The sequence below is a fragment of the Chaetura pelagica genome, unplaced genomic scaffold (genome assembly GCF_000747805.2).
Source record: "Chaetura pelagica isolate M959 unplaced genomic scaffold, ChaPel_1.0 scaffold261, whole genome shotgun sequence".
NCBI lineage: Eukaryota > Metazoa > Chordata > Aves > Apodiformes > Apodidae > Chaetura > Chaetura pelagica.
The window spans coordinates 1,276,076-1,295,236 of NW_009952189.1; the positions used below are offsets into that span (position 1 = coordinate 1,276,076).

At 40.7% G+C, this 19,161-nt stretch overlaps 1 protein-coding gene across 1 annotated transcript; it reads left to right on the top strand.

Annotated features, from left to right (window-relative positions):
• The first annotated feature begins 206 nt into the window (after positions 1–206).
• On the top strand, positions 207–18,803 carry SLC34A2 (solute carrier family 34 (type II sodium/phosphate contransporter), member 2). The gene is given in 13 exon segments (XM_010007298.1): positions 207–305; positions 6,077–6,191; positions 6,296–6,433; positions 7,004–7,132; positions 8,038–8,181; positions 8,773–8,884; positions 9,979–10,174; positions 10,906–11,001; positions 14,058–14,178; positions 14,918–15,085; positions 16,126–16,242; positions 16,330–16,454; positions 18,069–18,803. Coding segments are annotated over 13 exon segments (2,136 nt in total). The 3' UTR covers positions 18,645–18,803.
• Positions 18,804–19,161: the final 358 nt, after the last annotated feature.

The following is a 19,161-nucleotide window of genomic DNA, read 5'->3' on the forward strand; positions in this document are numbered from 1 at the left end:
GTTCCCCAGCATTCACATGAGCACATTAGTAAATCGTACTTAAATGCTGATGGGACATTTTTTAGAATGTGATAAGTGTGAAATAGCCTGTAGTTTTATCAGTCTTAGTTGCTGCCCACTACTGCTAAAAAAAGGTTGATTGTGATCATTAAGCTGCAGGTAGGCAGTGCCTCTGGACTGTAAAATAGGAATGTTAGTGCGCAGTGATGAAAGCAAACTTTGCTCAACACCTGTCTATATATATTGCAGGTCTCAGTGGCTGCCCAGCTGATCTGTTTGCTCTGTTGTCTGGGGAGAAAGAAGTGGTAAGTAAGAACAACTTAGATCGAGTTTTCTTTTCTTCTTAGAGTATAGTCTTGCTTAACTTATAAATCCAAAGCTCTGCTTCTGCAGCTGGAGGAATGGCAACAGAGAGCTAATGCGAGGAGCTGGAGTGGCATAGGAAATGTCATCCACTTGGTAGCTTTTTCAGATTGTGTTTTTTCAACAGCATTTATATTTTAAAGAAGTGATATAAAATGAAAGTCTAAACCCAAACTGGGCTGGTTTTTGTCTGCAAATAAATAGGTTTATTTTTATGGAATATGGTAAAGGAAAAAAGCACCATCTTAGTAGCTGCTAGAAAAAAAACCTACAGAAATAACTGCCTATAGCATAAGAAAGTATTGTTTTTACTATTTGGGTTGAAAAGAAGAGAGATTTTAAGTCATAGTAATCGGTGGTATTGGATACTGGAAAATGTCTAGGATATGATTAATGAAACATTGGAAGGAAACTCTGTCAGTCTGTGTGTTTGCATAGATAGTGTGTAAAGTCTGTGTGCTGCACTAGGGCTGTGTCAGGGTATTCTTGATGGAAACATTTTCTTATGCTAATTTGGTTTGATACACAGAGGAAAAAGGAATACATTAGTCTAATGCAGTTAGTTCAACTAATGTGACAGTAGGCAGAAATCAGCTGGTTTCTCAGTAACTTTTATTAGCAGCTCCTCCATTCAATCAGTAAGTCTTTTTAATACCATTACTTTTTCCTCTCTCAGTTCTTTAGTATGTGTTTTGTATTTGGGACGGGGTAGATTTGTTGTGTTTCCTTGTTGGTGGGATTATTTTTAGTTTTATTGTTTTATTCTTTAAAAAAGTAACTGCTATTTAAATACCTAGCAGGCTTTTCAAGATGTTCACTGATATTTCCTGGCTCTGGCTCTTCAGTGGCAGTGTTTGGTGCTTTGCTTGGTTGTGAATGCAAAAATTAATGTTTGGAACTTCTTTTCTCTCTGCACTATCTTAGAAATTAGTTCTCTTTATTAGTTTGTTTTATCTGTTTGTTTTCTTGGGTTTTTTAAATTTTGCTGTGTGGTATATTCAAGCTTGTGAGCAATAAATCTCAGGGATCTGTAGGAATAAACAGTGAGGACAATGGTAATTATTTTTTTTTTAAGCTTTCACATATTATTTCTTTTACTGCTATATTAGTTTACATCCTGGATATGAGGTTTACATCCTGGATAAACCTGCTAACTTATTAAGAGAAAAAACCCCAGGGAAGTGGCTGGTGTCAGAGCAAAGGCAAGACTTGCTCCTAGCGAGGCTGAATCATTGCTGATGTTTATTTAAAGTTGTTGCCTGTTCTGTTGCACCCGGGGCTTTGTGGCTGCCATGGAACAGGTTCTGGGGCAAAATTATCAGCTGATGTAAAGATACTGAATGAATTTGTGCTGGCTGAGGATCTTTCCCTTCCTGTCTCTACATAATGTGCTTCTATGTCAGAAATTATACATTTTAAGGGGCTGAACCCAATATTTCTTTAAGTTGTGTATAAGAAGGATTGCTCTGTAGCTTGGTATTTGCTTCTATGAAGTATGTGTGTTAAATACTCATATTTACTAAGTTGTGTAGTCAGATATTAGGTCAGCTGATAAATCCCTTTTTAACATAAAAACTGTAGCACAGCAGTGAATGACAAGAAAGTGACGTTTATTTGTAGAAAAGCTGAGGGAGAAGGAGAGAGCAAGGGAGAGAGGGGAAAGCCTGGCTGAACCCAAAACTTGAATTGGAGCTGCAGAAAAACCTGTAGGCAAACATACGGTCACACTGGTGGTTGCTGCAGTTATTACCCATTGGTTTTGGTAATGCTACTGTTTTCTCCAGTAATTTTATTTCACCTGGGTTTGACTAGTTCTGTTCCCCCAGAGGTGGGATTACTTTAAGGCTTCCTGCTTCATAGCTGTTATTGCAGGCACAACGTGGCCTTTCAGTGAGCTGTCACGGGTGGACAGGTACAAACAATACTGTCCAGGCATGTGCTACTGGTAGTTCATGTTCTCCATGTGAAGTCCAGCAAAATAAATAGATTTGCAACTGGTTCTGATTTAAAACCAAGAGTCTAACCCAGCAACAGAGGCAATGCTGTTACAGTCCAATGAGTCACTGACGAACGCAACACCCAACAACTGCATCACACCTGGTGGTGTTCAGATAATTCCCCAGACACTTTAACTCTTTGAAGTGCTGCTGCAAGAGAGTGAATATAGCTACAAAAATCATGGGAGCCCACTTGGGCTTCAACTTCTCTCTCTCATTTTCTTTCAGAATTTGAATGTCATTGATTTCTGTCTGTCTCCCTCTTAGAAGCAGCAGGTTTCAGTTTCTTTTGCCGTTAGAAACAATGTCACACATAGTTAGCATTTTCCAAAGGTGAGGAAAGACTATCCTGACAATGAAAGGAGCAGACATGATGGTGTGAGAGGATTTGCTGCCAGGTTCATTGAAAGGGACCAGGTTACACCAAGCACAGGCATCACCTTTCAGCCGTTTGCAATATGCATGGCATATTCTGACCTTCGGCTTTCAGGAGGAAACTAGCTCCCCTTTCAGCTCCCTGCTCCAACATGTGGATATCCAAAGCACCAGTGTTTATCCAGGTGTCAACTCCACCACTGTGCCTTGGACGCCAGCACCCCAGCCAGTGTCCTGCCAGCTGAGACAGGAGCTGAACACTGGTGCTGAGACATGTGAGCTGGCTTGGGGCTGGACAGAGCTCATCACCTCATCCAGCAATTGTGGCTGTCCTGCCTCTGGACTTGGACTGGTGAGTCCAGCTGAACATAGCTCCTTGTTGTGTGCATCATCACCAGCCCAGCAGCTCCTTGTGGTGTGCATTGTCACCAGCCCATCCTCTGCCCATTCTTAGATACATTTCTTCACAGTGTTGTTATGCCTTCGGTGTTCAAAACCAAACCACCATTAGGGTTTTCATTGTCATTTATATCTTGCTTTAAGTGATATTGGTCGTTTATACCATGCCTGATGTCAGCCTTTCTAAGGGTGTATGTGAGTTCCTAGGAATGATGCAGTTGGCTTTGTCACCCCACTGCTCTGCACTTCCACAGAACCCTGGTTTTCTTTTGAGTATTTTTGCAAGATGTTAATGTCTGTATCTGGGCCAAGGAAGAATTCTTTGAAGGGAAAACTGTAGAATGTAGATTATCATTCCAGCACAGCAATTAATTAACAGTAAGTAGCTGTGGCTGGAACTCTAGCAGAGTATCAAGTAGCTGTAAACTATCTTCTCAGCTGTTCCCCTTAGCAAGAGTTGGGATCTGGAGAAAGCTGACAGCTTTGGTAGCACTTTGAGGATCTAGATGGTTCTGCTTTCATCAGTACTTGATACCAATCACACAGAATGGGTTGTCCTAGTAATACCTCTGCAAACCGCAAGTGCACATACTGTAAAGACCTCCAGTATTCAAGTCTAGCTTCCCAAATCAGAGATTTACCAGGGCTCGTATGAATAACTTTATATACATATATATGAAAAGCCTTCTTCCACAGAGGTGGCAAACTCTCATTCTGTGGTATTTAATCACATAAAGAAAAAAACCCCAAAACAACAACAAAATCAACACATGACATACCTGTGGGATCCTGAGCACCTCAGGAACATGGGAGGTGCTTAGTACGAAAAAATGCCCTGCTGAATTCCTGAACAGAGGAATTTATTTAGAAGACATGGATGCTGCAGAAGTTTTCAAGCTCCAGTTTCTCCAGAGAATGTATCAGCTCAGATTCCATACAGTAATCATGCAGGTTGAATCCCTTATTTCCATACTGAGCGTAACAGAAGAAATGCAAAAGTACTGATGGCATCTCCAGGGCTGGTGGTGTTCAGCAGATTCTGTGTCTCTCCGTGGTGTGAATACTTTGTCAAAGCAACTTCACATCTGAATATCCAATGCATTATCATGATTGCATTTCACTTAAGAAGCACTTGTGCTGAGCAGAGCTCTGTAAATGCTGAACATGTATAGATGAAAGTTGTTTAACTAGACAGAGGTGTTCTGGCTTGGGTGAGGCTTGGAGGTTGTTCTGGCGTGGGCAAAAATAAAAGAATTAGCTCCAAGCAAGTGGAAACTCTTGTTGAAACAAGTAAGAACAGTTTTCTTCCATCTGTTCTGAGATCTTTCTTTGTGTATCTTGGGAGCTGCTCTAAATCTTACACCACAGACAAAGAATGTGTAAAAACATAGTTTTTGCTAATGGGATTGTAGAACAATTTTTCCTGCTAATGCAGGAAGGGAGATACTCTTTTCTTTGTGGAGTGCCAGAGAACAATACTGTCTTTTGTTACAGTAAGATATGAGTGATTTTTTTCTGTGACATTTCCTTCCCAGCTCAAGGAGAAGGATGTATGGCTGATTGATGTGGGCAGGGCCGAAACATTTTCACCATCAGCTACCTAAAGGATTACAATTAAATGAATGATTAATTATAGTCCCTTAGAGTGGCTGCTAAATGCAGGTGAACCTTGTTTATGGGAGCATGATACCAGTTCTGACACTCACTTTTGGAGGCTGGGCACAAGTGCCCTGTTTACCAGGAGCATTGCAGGCAAATTTGCTCCCCCAGGTTTCTGCCACCCATGTGGCAGAGAGGGTGGAAGAGATGAACCTGAAGGTGAGGCTTTTCTGGTTAGGGTTCACTTCTCCCATCCTTTCCAGTGAGTTTTTGGTCATGCTGGCTGAGCAAACCAACAACCTAGCAAGCCTGGAAAGGTAGAAGTATTGCCTTAGCTTCCCACAGTCACCTTCCCCCTTTTTCATTTTTTTTTGACTTCTGATATTGGTGAAGTAAATAAATATACATTTTCCAGGTTTTGGCTCAAGAAACAGCTGTCTCCTCCTCTTGTGCCTGAGCTAGGTCTATCACATGTGCTTGTACTTGTGCTGGCAGTATTTGGCCATGCAATGTCTCATTTTTTCAGTTAATATTTGCTAATATTACAATGCATATCAAATGTGCTCAGAAAGGGTCTGGAAAGAAGAGATTCAAAAAGAGAGTCTATGTGAGATGGGTGAGCCTGACCTTGGTGTAGCCTGACTCAGCTACACTTGCAGCATCAGCCATGAGTTACAGGCAAATATAGACCTGCACATGGCCCCTGTGTCTAATTACACTCTTGCCCAGCAAGCATCATTCTGGAGCCTCAGACTCTGGAGTCTTCCTCCATCTTGTCTGGGGTCACATTGCCCTCCATGTTTCCATAGGAATGAACCAGTAAAGGCAACAAGATTGTGTTTAGCATATGTGACTCAAACTAAGCAATGTTTTAGGGAAGAAATTTCTTTGCTAAGCTCTGTATATTGAATTGCCAGTTTGGAAAAGGCAGACCACTGAAACCAGAAGGTGCAAGAAAGTAAAACAGTCCTCTGACTTTTTGCTGAAAGGAGATAAAATTAATTAAAGAAAATAAATGCCTAAGATTTGTGAAGTAGAGGAATAATTGCTTTCATAACAGTTGAAAGTGAACAAAAATAGAGGCATGAGATAGAAATATTTTCTTTTAATTTTGTGAAATGCACACATAAATCAACTGCGTGATTTTAAAAATAACTGAATAATCCATTTTGCAAATAAAGGAATAGTTCATAAAGGTTAGTAAAAAGCTGTGTCCAAGAACAAACTTCTTCCTTTCCATTTCCATCTCATTTGCTCTTAAACTTAATCATGTTTCTCACATACCCTGTTGTAAGTTGACTATTTTGACTACATGCACATTTTAATTAATATTACTTTGTTAGTCATAGATCATGGCTCCTTGGCCTGAAGTGGAGAAGCCTGAAACCAATAACTATATCGGGGACCCTTCCAAACAAAACCAGAACATGGCTGGGAAAGAAGGAGAAAATCATAAAGGTAGTGTGTGCTAACCTGAGACTTACAGAGATATGCAACTTTGGGGGCTCTTTGAAGAAGATGGAAAGTAATTAGACAATTTTTTAAATGTGCTACTTCATCAGGCAATGTGGCTTCACTTGGAAATAAGGGGGAAATTCAACCTGCATTTTCCACAATAGCCTTGATAGATGAGACAAGGCCAGAAGAAGAGGACCCATGGGCTCTGCCAGAACTGCAGGACACAGGAGTCAAGTGGTCAGGTAGCCATTTCTCAGTAAATAAATTACCTGCATTCATTCTTTTCTATTACTTCTGATCTTTGTCACAGTTATTTTTCTGAAATTATATTTTCTGCAGAATTTAATTTAAGATTTGAAGATTTTTCAGATGTGAGCTTTACACTTTGTCTCACAACTTCCCCAGCAGGGAATGGAGATGTTACATGTATTCAGCTAAGAAGAATCTGGAAAACTTGCTGTTCAGCATCCTTAAACACAAGGAGAAATACGGAATACAATCCAAAATTAATAAGGTTCTATATCCAGGCTTTCTTTACTCAGTAGAATGACTGTGTAAAGCCAAGGGTCCATCTCAGTCTTCATAAGGCCTTTTCATATGCTAAAAGCTTTTACACAGTAAAACTACATAAATGAACTACATGCTTCTGCAGTTAAAATTTGATTAAGAAGAACATTCTTTTGGGTTTAATCACATGTTCAATCACAACACTTTCTTTGACTCTGTCATCTGTGCTTATAGGCTGAAGAGTTCTTAAGAGAACACCAGAGACATCACGCAAGTCTGTTATGCATAATATATTTGTTTTACAGAACTGGATACAAAAGGAAAAGTCATCCGTGTCCTCTATGGAATAGGGAAGTTTATTATGCTACTTGGATTACTCTACATGTTTGTGTGTTCACTGGATGTACTGAGCTCTGCCTTTCAACTGGTAGGAGGTATGAAAATGACTAAAATATCAAGAATAAGCTATCAACGAGGCAGTATATTTCACCTGAGTCACTAAATTACAAGTTTCTCTCTTGAAGAACAGGCTCTGTAGTTTTATATGTTGAGATGTAGATTCAGAAGGAAGCAGCTCTGAGTGAAGACTGACCTTCATTTGTTTGAATGGGTCTTTGTTTCTCAGATTCCAAAGACCTGTTGATGCAGGGATTATTGGTCCGGATTTCTTAGTAGGTTCCTGTTGCTCTTGTGGCAGTTTACATTAATACATCTGTGCATAAAGCTGTCCCGTGTGAAAGACATTTCAACAAGATGCAATATGATAATTGCTCTCTTGATCAAAGCATCCAGCACTGAAATGTCCCCTAAATCTTTGAAAGACAAAAACTATTGATATTTATTTTCCATTTTTTCCTGTCTCCAAGGGTTGAATTCTGCTGATGGATTCAGAAGCAGTTACCAGAGAAATACGTGAGCTTCTGTGTTGGTATTCTGGATTTTTGGCAACACAGAAAGCTACAGAACACCATTACTGAGGATTATTAAAATAGTTTTCCTTGATGTAGTAAACAAAAATATCAAGGAAGCAATAGCATTTAAATCTATGCATGTGTAGGGTTTTTTTTGTCCTGCAGTCTTTCCTCTGATGGTTGTGGGTTTATATGGTACTTTGCAGAGTTCAGTAGAGCTTGTTCAGTCACTGAAATGAGAAAATAGAAAGTATTATCCTATGACTGAGAAGCTGAGAGTTCAGCACCGAATTTGGATCCCTGGGCTACATAATATTATACATTTTTTGGCTGGCAAGTATGGCTAGATCTGTATTAATTAAACACTCTGATAATTCCTATGGACTTCACATTGCACTTGCCTCACTCTGAGAATATGTTTTTTGTAGGTAAAGCAGCAGGGGACATTTTTCAAGATGATTCAGTGCTGTCTAATCCTGTTGCGGGTTTGGTGATTGGGGTCTTGGTGACTGTTATGGTCCAGAGCTCCAGCACTTCTTCATCCATTGTGGTCAGCATGGTGTCCTCCACATGTAAGTCTGCTTACAGGATCTTCCTAGAGATCACTTGGTCTGGTGTGAAGCTTTGGGTGTAAAAGTAGAGACTATAGGAAAATATTTTCACAGCTGTTGCCCAGGTATAAAATAAAAATTTTAAAAAGTAGTAGTAGTAGTAGTCGTCGTCGTCGTCGTCGTAGTAGTAAAGGTTAAGTCCACAACTGCACTGCAATTCTTTGGAAACCTTGGCATTGAATGGATTAATTTTGGAAGTGTCTGCACACTTTTCTCATGTAAGCAAGTGACTAAACATTAATTGTTTCTGTGAAATAATTTCAAAATTCTGCAGTAAGTAAGAAAATATCTGGGAAAGAAGAGACTTCATATTACTCTGGTCCTCTAACATGTGGTGAAAAAGAATAATCATGGGGATCATGAGACTGTGGGGGTACCACATTCCCAGGGGGCATTATTAAAGCAAACATATCTAGAGTGGAACACCTAATCCCAGTGACATCAAAAGAAGTCAGGGTTCCAGTGACATTAGTAGGTGTCAATTGTCTTTGGAGTAAAGAGCTTGCTGATGATCTGATTTTCTCATGCAGTGCTTCTTTTTTTGCTTTCTAGTGCTGTCTGTTCAATCAGCCATTCCTATCATAATGGGGGCAAATATTGGCACTTCAGTTACAAACACGATTGTGGCACTCATGCAAGCTGGGGACAGGAATGAATTTAGAAGGTATTGTACTTAAACACGAGATGTGAAAAGTTGGTTTTCTTCTTTCTTTGTAAGTTTCTTTTCTATATATCCTATCACTAGTACAGCCATTCAACCCTTCTATTGACCAAAATTTGAATATCTAGTCAAAAAAGTCACAACATTGCCATGGTCAAGGTATAATGCTGTCTAGATGTCTTCATATACTTGAAGAAAAATATATTGGGCTCCCTTAAAAGTGTAGTGTTTTTTGTAAGAATCTACTATTTTTAGATGGCCTTGCACAAGGATAAATTTTCAACTGCTCCCACTATGCCACCTCTCTTTGATTGTATCTGTTGTTTAAGGGAGGGGTGTACAAGAAGTTAATATTACTGGTTTTTGGTCTACTCTTCTTAAAAGAGACTTCAGTGTTGAAGGTTTTGTAAGTCTGCAATAAGCAAGAGCCAGTAACTCTAGAGAAATGGAATGTTCTGGTTGTTAAATGTATACAGTGACAACTTTTAGTCTGACACTTGATGTCATCGCTGAGAACTCGTGTCTTACTGGAAATGGGCAGTAAAATTGGGAGGCATATGAGACTTGTCGTTTATGGCAAACCAGTTGCATGAAATATGCTCAGCCAAAGCCTCTGTGGCTCCTCAGACTCTGGAAGAGAAGCTGGAAGGGAGCTGTACAGCAAAGGTTTGGAAGAACTTGTGAGAGGGGTGCAAAGAGTCACCCTCCCCCATGAGTCAGGGAGAACAGGTCTCAGAGGCAACACTTGGCTGAGGATTAAAAATGTACCAAAAATGGGTGAGAGGAAAAACAAATGTAGGCTGTACAGCCCCTTCTTTCTGCAGACAAGTACTCTTGGCAGCCTCATGTTAAGGGTGACTTTTGCATTTTCTAGTTTATCTTGCTTCACTCCACTGGCTGGCTCCTTCGCTTGGTCAGCAGTGTGGACAGAACTTAGCACTCTGTAGCAAAGTAGCCATCTCTTGTGACCCCAGAAGTTCAACTATTCCCATTTTGAAATGAGCTTCATCCTCACTTATATGATTTTGTATTTGGTGGATGTTGTGCATATGTTGTTTAATGAAAAGCATTTTCTGTTTTTAAATTTCTTCTTGCAGGGCCTTTGCTGGGGCAACAATCCATGATTTTTTTAACTGGCTTGCTGTGTTTGCACTGCTGCCCATTGAAGTTATTACTGGCTATCTTTACCATCTCACCAATGTCATAGTTGAATCCTTTCACCTTGAAAGTGGTGACGATGCCCCTGAGCTACTAAAAGTTATCACAGACCCCTTTACAAAGCTGATCATTGAGGTAAGCTTTTTCTGTCTTCAAGGAAGCTGCTTACTTGGTTCAGCCACCAGAAATCAAAATGCTCTGAATATGGGGAGGGTTCCCACTCACTTCTCTGTGCCCTTGAGATAAAGCTCATTTGCGGATGGATTCCTCTTTTTATTAAATTTTATAAAATCCCAGCACCATATTCCCTTTCTCTCCCACATTTCACCTAGCTAGGATGATAGACCTAGCTAGGAGGACTGGGAAGTAAGGTGAGGACAAATGCAGCCATATGGGATGGATGGAGTGGTAGCCTGTTGCCTAGACATTGGCAGAGAGTGCCAGCTGAGACACCCTAGCACATCCAGAAGAACTGCATATGACCTGAAGAGGTGACAATGAAATTATGGGAAACTTGCACACACCTAGAGGAGCTGGAGGCTATAAGAGGGATACACACAGCTGCTAAAAAGACAGAAAATGCATGTAGGTGGTTGGGTCAGTGTAGCTGTTTAAACAGAAAGGTTCAGATAATGTGGTGGATGATTTGGTGAAAAGGACACACAGTGTTTGTACACATAAAGTTGTACCTTCTTCTGGGACTAAAGTCCCTCCTACCTGTTGGGCAGCAGCTCCAGCATTAGAGGCAGTCATGCTGGTTTTATGTGATTTAGCTTCCAAAGGGAGTTATTTGAGTAGAGCTGAATGTAAGTACAAGTTGAAATAATGCCTTTTTTTTTTTTTTCCCCTTCCCTCCCCCCCCCCAGCTTGATAAATCAGTAATTAATGCAATTGCTACAAATGATGAATCAGCAAAAAACAAAAGCCTGGTAAAGATTTGGTGTGTGACTGAAACCAATGTGGTGAGTATCATGCTAAATTCATTGTCCGGTTCTTCAGGAAATACATGATTGAACTGTAGCTGACAGTTCTTATCCTAGGACTGTGAAATTAGACTTTTTAAATGAGTACTTTTTTTTGCAGTAGAAAAAGAATTAAAACAATTTAATGGAGATTTTGTTCCACTTAAACAAAGCAGTGAGCTTGATTTGGTTGCTTTCAGTACCATGCAGACCTACCAGCTTATCAGAACTGGTGGTTTGGAGCCAAGCTGTTTACTCCTTTCACATCCAAATGCCTTTAAACTCTGATAGTCCTACTGACTCCCAGAAAGTGGAAAAAAAATCTGCAATATAGTCCAAAGAAAATATCTTTTCACCCACCATTTATCTATCCATCTAACCAGGTTTAGTCTTACGTGTGTTAGGGTGATCTGGTGGCAGCTGGTCATTTGCAGCTTTCTTGGAAAACTGCCCTCAGAGAAAGCCTCTGTGAGGTTGTGTCCCAACACTGCACCTTGGACCCCTTCCCTCCCCCCCCCCAGCTTGATAAATCAGTAATTAATGCAATTGCTACAAATGATGAATCAGCAAAAAACAAAAGCCTGGTAAAGATTTGGTGTGTGACTGAAACCAATGTGGTGAGTATCATGCTAAATTCATTGTCCGGTTCTTCAGGAAATACATGATTGAACTGTAGCTGACAGTTCTTATCCTAGGACTGTGAAATTAGACTTTTTAAATGAGTACTTTTTTTTGCAGTAGAAAAAGAATTAAAACAATTTAATGGAGATTTTGTTCCACTTAAACAAAGCAGTGAGCTTGATTTGGTTGCTTTCAGTACCATGCAGACCTACCAGCTTATCAGAACTGGTGGTTTGGAGCCAAGCTGTTTACTCCTTTCACATCCAAATGCCTTTAAACTCTGATAGTCCTACTGACTCCCAGAAAGTGGAAAAAAAATCTGCAATATAGTCCAAAGAAAATATCTTTTCACCCACCATTTATCTATCCATCTAACCAGGTTTAGTCTTACGTGTGTTAGGGTGATCTGGTGGCAGCTGGTCATTTGCAGCTTTCTTGGAAAACTGCCCTCAGAGAAAGCCTCTGTGAGGTTGTGTCCCAACACTGCACCTTGGAGGAATCTGTTACCCAGACTGACACCAATGAGTCTTTTGATAAACTGTGGAGCTCAGTGGTTGGTTTGCATTATTCAGCTAACTAATAATTAGGGCATTAAATATCCCTTGGATCTCCAATTAGACTATTCTACCTTTTGGTATGTGTAGGAAAGTGATTCCTGAAGTCCTGAGGCAGAAGATAATAAAGGACACACAGCAGAGGTTAAAAGTAATTAAAATTAAGCGCTTAGGTTCTTAGAAGAGCCCAGCTCCTATTGAATGAGGGTCGGGATGGCCAGAGAAATGTTAGTTAGTGAGATAGTGTCAGGAGCAGAGCTGAGCAAGTGTGAAACCCTGCTCAGGCTGGGCTCCTGAGGAGCTGGGTGTTTCATCCCAGGGGAGGCAGGACTCCTGGGAGCTGTACAGCTCTCAGGGCCCTGGGCCACACTCGGCTGCCCCCTTGGCTGCTCTGCCCGGGCAGGCACAGCCCAATCCCAGTGAGGTCTGAGCCCCCTCACTCTTAGAAGATAAACAACTACATGAGAAGTGTAGGCCGAGGGTTATACTTCTAGGTACTAATTTTTTTAACCTACATTTTGGCTGTGTTACTATTGCCCAAGCATATAGTCAAATTACAAAAACATATGAAACCCTTACAAGCTCAACTTGAACTTGATGGGAGGCAAGGAAGATAATTTCCATGGTTTACATTCCTAGCAAGTTAAACTAATTTCTGGCAAAAAATATTAAACAGACTTGTGGCAGGAATAAATACACACAGATCCCATATGTTTAAAGCAAAAATAAGGATAAACATTTTGATCTAATGTACCTGCTCTGAAATTCAGATGTCTGAAAAAAAATTTAGGAAGGCAAGAAACAGTATTGTGTTATGATCACAAAGGCTGGTGTGCTGGGGAGGCTGGAGATCAGGTGGCCCCTGGAGATGTGGGGTCACTGGGTACACCCTCAGTTTTGCCCACCTGCCCATCAGCTGGCTGGGGGGATGCAAATGTGGCTGTCTGCATCTAGAGCCCAGCAAGAATATGTGGTTTCCCTCTCCCTATTTCTGCAAAAGGTAACCAATCTAACATGTTTTAAAGATACCTTTCCAAGATTCTATGATTCTATACCTCTTGATCAGCAGTGTGGTTCAGAGTCCATTTGGCTGCCAGCTTTTGCTGTGGGGGTGTACAGTTCAGTCAGCAAACTCTTTCTCAATCTGCCGAAGGACCGAAGGACCTGGTGTCAGAATGCAATACTTCTGGGCTTAGAAGCCCTTGTAAGGAAGGTTTAATTGCAGTATAAGTAGAATTTCAGGTTCATCTCAGTAATACTACTGCTAATCACAGTTCTGGTAATTAGCTTTTAGATAGTATTTGAGCTTTAGAAAGGGAAGTAGTAACAGCACTTCTAATTCTACAGACAGGAAAACAGGCACAGAGAGGCAGCATGAGCAGCGTCTGCTCATCCAGCAAGAGGCTGCACTAGTGCTGTAGCATTCTGGATCACAGGCCTGTGCAGTACCCACCAGACCATTAACTGAAGTTAAGATGATAGTGAAGAGGTCTTTTTTTGACACAAGAAAGCTGTGGCATTGGTTGGAAAAAAAATGTCACTGGCCCCCAGCTGCAGCTAAACTTGAACCTCATTACACAAACCCTGACATCAGTAGTTAAAGTTCTGAGCTAGTGATGGCTTGGTGCTATGGCTATTAGAATATGGAAGGTTTGGGGGCTATCTTAATCTTTAAATGGTTGACTGATTGACTTGGATAACAGCACAACCATTTATTTTAAGAATGCAAAATTTTTTGTCTTGTCATTAGTATAGTGTCAGCTTACAAATCTGTCTTTTGTTGATGAATACTTGGTTCTAGTAAAAATCTAGAACCTTCCATGAGTTCTTGATGAAGGGTTGTAGGTAACTGAACAATCTGCTTTTTCTGGCAACCTTTAGACGCTGCAGAATGTCACAATTCCACCTTCAGAAAACTGCACATCTCCTGAATTTTGCTGGACTGAAGGAAACGTGACATGGACCCTCAAGAATATAACTGAAACAGAATATATCACTAAATGTAAGTAGCAGAACTATTTGTCCTTCGCTAATATCTTTATACAAGCTTTCTAAAGTTGTTACATATGTGTGTGGCTTTCCAAAGGTGCTAACAGACCTCTTCAGAGGTGTATTGAGAGGCACTCACCTGTATATGGACACAAGGTATTACTACAGGTGCAGTCAGAGTAGCCCCTGCTCTGTTACAGCTACAGAGCTGGACTTACCAGTATCATCACGGTATCTGGCTGCAGATGGATCTCTTTCCTCATATCAGTAAATGAGGTCTTCAGTATCATGTCACCCTGATTGTTCAGGTGACTTGGAGCTACAGTTACTTCACTGTAATGGTTGCTTGGCTATCTCCATCCCTATGCATGCCCCGCAGGACTATCAACAGCCCTTCTCAGGCACACAGCCCCCCCTGGGAAGAGCCAGCCCACCACCTGGCTTTGAGCACAACCGAATTTCCTCATGCTATTGTGTTACTCTCCCTTGCACATGGTCATCCAGCTCCTGCCTGCCCTGCTGGAGTGCCCACTGTGTATTACACAAGCGTGTCCCTAAAAAAGCCCTCTTGCATGCCTCAGACAGGACTTTTGTGGAAGAAGGGAGTTGACAGTTTTACTCTTTGCATCTCCCTCACAAACTGTGTGTGCTTTGGTCCCATTTTCTTAGGAGCATGTATGAAAACCAGAGCTGGGTTTGGGATCAGAAGCAAAAATGTGGTTTGGCTGAGTAATTTTCCTGTTCTTTTTCAGGCCAGCATCTCTTCGCAGAATCAGATCTGCCTGATCTTGCCATTGGTCTCATCCTTCTGGCTTTGTCCCTGCTTGTTCTGTGCTCTTGTTTGATAATGATTGTTAAGCTATTAAACTCTGTGCTTAAAGGACAAGTGGCTAGTGTTATCAAGAAGACAATCAACACTGGTAATTATCTGCTTTTCCTGAAGATTGTTTTCAAGAATGACAAGGACACTGAGTGCATTTATTGGTATCTCCTGTTCTGGCAAATATTATAGAATAGTTTAAAGAAAATAGTATTAAATCAAAATCGCACTCCCTCAACATTTCCCCCATCCTCAACGTGTTATTTTCCTTTCATTTTAAGAAATACATTAGGGAACAGCTTTCTTGAGAACCAGAGCAGATTAACAGCAACAGAGACCAAAGTCCAGGCTCTGTTTCTTGATGTATAATCATTACCTGTTAGAAATGTAATGTTCCTATCCTCAAAAGATAGCACTGAAGTGCTGAGATCGCGATTGCCTGTTCTGGCACAGAGCCTGGATGTTTCTCCTGAAGTAAGTTGAAAAAAAGTTCATAGTGATTAATGATCTAATTACTGGCCCTGTGTCACTGCTTAATGCTCTCTTCAGTAGGATAAGGCAGCTCTGGATGGCAGTAGTTTCTGTCTTTCCCTCTGTTCTCCAGGTGTTTTTTCAGCTTGGGCCCATTGAATGTTCCCATTGGGGAACATTGTGCCTAGTTTCTCTAATCAGTGTGATTAGCTTTTCTTTGTGAAAGTTAACAAGTCAGTTTTTAGGTGGTGATTGGCTTGGAAGTAGTTAAAACAAACAACCTGATTTTCTCAAGATGGTCTTCAGAACTTTATAAAGATCCAAGCCATGTAGTGGGTGTCTGGCTGCTGAAACAAAGACACTCCAGACATTTAGAAGGTGTTGTGTTAAACTCTATGGAAACATTTCTGGTACCTAATTAGTTGACAATATAAATGCTTCTCTCTGTAAGTACAAATGTCTTGTTAGTCTGGTATCCATCTTAAAGTGTGCCTGGTGGTGGAAGGCTGGAGAGGAAGTGCTGGTAAATTAGAGTAGTAGAACTGGTTCTGACATAAAATCATCATGTAAGGGACAATATGCAAGGAATATACTTCTATTTGATAGTCTTTTCACTGTTGTGTTGCTGCACTATGCTAAAGACAATGTTCTCCCTTTATTTTTCTTTAGATTTCCCTTTTCCTTTTACTTGGCTAGCTGGATACCTGGCTATGCTTGCAGGGGCGGGGATGACCTTTGTTGTCCAAAGTAGTTCTGTTTTCACCTCTGCTATTACACCCCTTGTTGGTAAGTTGTCAATATTGTATTCTTTAACCTCGTGTTTCATCTTCTCTGTTTTCCTGAAACCACTCCGTCCTGTTTCTTTTCTCCTAGGCATTGGTGTTATAAGCATTGAGCGCTCTTACCCCCTCACCTTAGGAGCTAACATTGGCACAACCACAACAGCTATCCTTGCAGCTTTAGCAAGTCCAGGGACCACGTTAAAGTATTCATTACAGGTCAGTATAAACTAACGCTTCCTTGAATTATTTAGAAGTTTCAACTTTTTTGAAGAAAAAAACTGACATAATTTGTTGTGAAGCAAATATGCTATGGACGCTGTGCTTGATTTTGAGCTATTAATGGTGGCTCATTAAGTTCAACTACTAGAGCTAAAAGCTTTTAATAAGCATTCTCAAAATGTTGTTATATAGTAAAACCTTACTTTCATAAATTGGGCTTAATCTGATGGGATAAGTTCAGAGCTGAGACAGGGTTTACCTCTTCACCCCTGAGTCTGTGGCCTCTGCAGCTGGGAATTCAGGGCTCACATCTCCAACATCACTCTTAGGTAGTCCCCCATGAGGGTTACTCATTTCTGTAAGTTCCCTCCTTAGGACCATAACTCCGTTCACACAGGGTATACGGTCTCCTGTAACCTGAGGGAAGGCTGTACAACCTGCAAGATGGCAACATCTACCAAACTGAGGTTGCAGTGGGCAGGTGGCTTCTGCTTTCTCAATGTAAATCTCCTCTGACTGGGTTCCATTGAATTCCTCATTGCCTCAGACTATTTGGGAAGTAGGAAGCCTGGCTTTGCGCTTCCATTTACCACCCAGTAAGGAACATTCCAGGCAGCAGATAACATTTGAATGAACCCTCTACATCAAAGAGTGAAAAGATAATGAAGTTTCCTTTGCGAATAAGATGAATGTTTTTTACTAGCCCCAATACATCAAGAAAATTACAGAAGTAATTTTATTGTCTTCAGGCATGATAGAACAGATGTAATCATGAGAAGATACTATCTTGACCGAGCTCAGATTTCACGATAACTTGCTGTTTTTATAACATACTTTAAAAATACACCCCTGTACTTTCATGTTAACTTTAATCTGATAACAGTTACAGAATGAAAATCAGGTGAGCAGGGAACACACTGTTGGGGTTTTTTTCTGCATATGCTTGTTTTGTCTAAGCAACTTTAGAGAGCTTTAGCAAATAGATGTCTTTTCATGTTTATTTTTTAAAAAATAATTTAAAAGTCCGTGAATCAAATTATTATAAGAGACCCAGACAAAGTCCAGGAAGCTCCTCATTGCCCTATTAACTTTTAAATAATTTTTGGAAAATCCAGCTTTGTGCTATTAACAATTTATCAATAGCCTTTAAGCAGTATCTAATTTACACTTCCCTTCTTTTAATTGTCAAGTTAAGATTGCAGAACCCAATAATGAACAGTTCTACTGTAGTTCTTGCACCTTACTAACAAGAGGACTGTTTACCCATAGTTGTTTGTTTTGTCAGCTTTATTTCTGATGGACTCTGCTTCTTGCAGTTGAAAGCTGCATTTTGAGACCTCTCCACCTGCAGGGGAATACTTCAGCCCCTCTAGGCTTGCCTTGTTTCCAAATGCTGCTCCCTCTTTGCAGGCAGTGATCTTCACAATGCCTGAGGTATTACTGGGTCCTGCCTAGTGCTGGGAAAGGCCTTGCAGTCAAACAGCAGGGAGGACGAGCAAAAACAGTGGGAAGTAAGGGAAAGGAAATGATGCCACTGGGAGTTATTATCATGTGAGTAGGAGCACTTAAAGGCATTTAGTTCAGTAACCTCTGAAATGTTTTTGCTTTCAGATTGCCCTGTGCCACTTTTTCTTCAATGTCTCTGGGATTATCCTGTTTTATCCAATACCTTATACACGGCTCCCAATCCGCATGTGCAAGACCCTGGGAAACGTAACAGCCAAGTATAGATGGTTTGCTATATTTTACCTTCTCGTCTGCTTCTTCCTTTTGCCTTTGTTTGTATTTGGTCTGTCGCTGGCAGGCTGGCCAGTCCTTTTGGGTGTTTGCCTTCCCCTGTTTGCTCTTTTTATTGCTGTGGTTGTCATTAATGTTATGCAGAAAAGGCGACCACATTCACTGCCCGAGAAGCTCCAAAATTGGGATTTTCTACCTGTCTGGATGTACTCCCTGGAGTACTGGGACAATATAATTATGTCTTCACTCGCCTTTTGTGGGAAACACTGCTGTGGCTTCTGCAAGTGCTGCAAAGTCAGGGCCGAACAGGAGGGTGCCAAAGACAGCCAGCTAAAAAGTGCAGAGGTTTATGAAAACACCATTGCAATGGCTGATGAAGAAAGAGGTGGAAGAAGGGCACCAGTTGCAGCTTGTGTCGAAAAAACAGGCACAAACAACACAGCCTTATAGTAGTGGATCAACCCATCTTATCAGAGACACAGCATAGGACAGTCAGGCTCTTGAAAACCACCTTGGACAATGCACTGAGGACAGAGTGAATATTTTGTTAGGTTCCTGCAGCCAGTGATATATCACTCATCAAGGAATGGAGTCAAACAAGCTTGACAGAGTCCCTAGAAAATCTATGATCAGTTGAAAAAGCTAATGACAGATTTGCTTACAGAGGATCTACTGTGTGGCACCTTCATCTAATGTTATCAGTAGCAAACAAGAAATCCTGATGTAGAGAGGGATGAAAAGAGTGATGATCAATTTGAACTTAATTTAAAAAAAGCAATGCACTTGTAGAACAGCCTTTCTGACCTACTGGCTTATTCAGCAGAAGTTACTTTATAATGCAGAAAATGCTCTGGAAATGAAAAAAAAAAAAAAAAGAAAAAAAAAAAGGGGGATGAGGAAGGGAAGAGAAAGAATCCTTGCTGAGTCATTGGCCTGTTTTCAGTGGTCAAAATGGAAAATAGTAGTT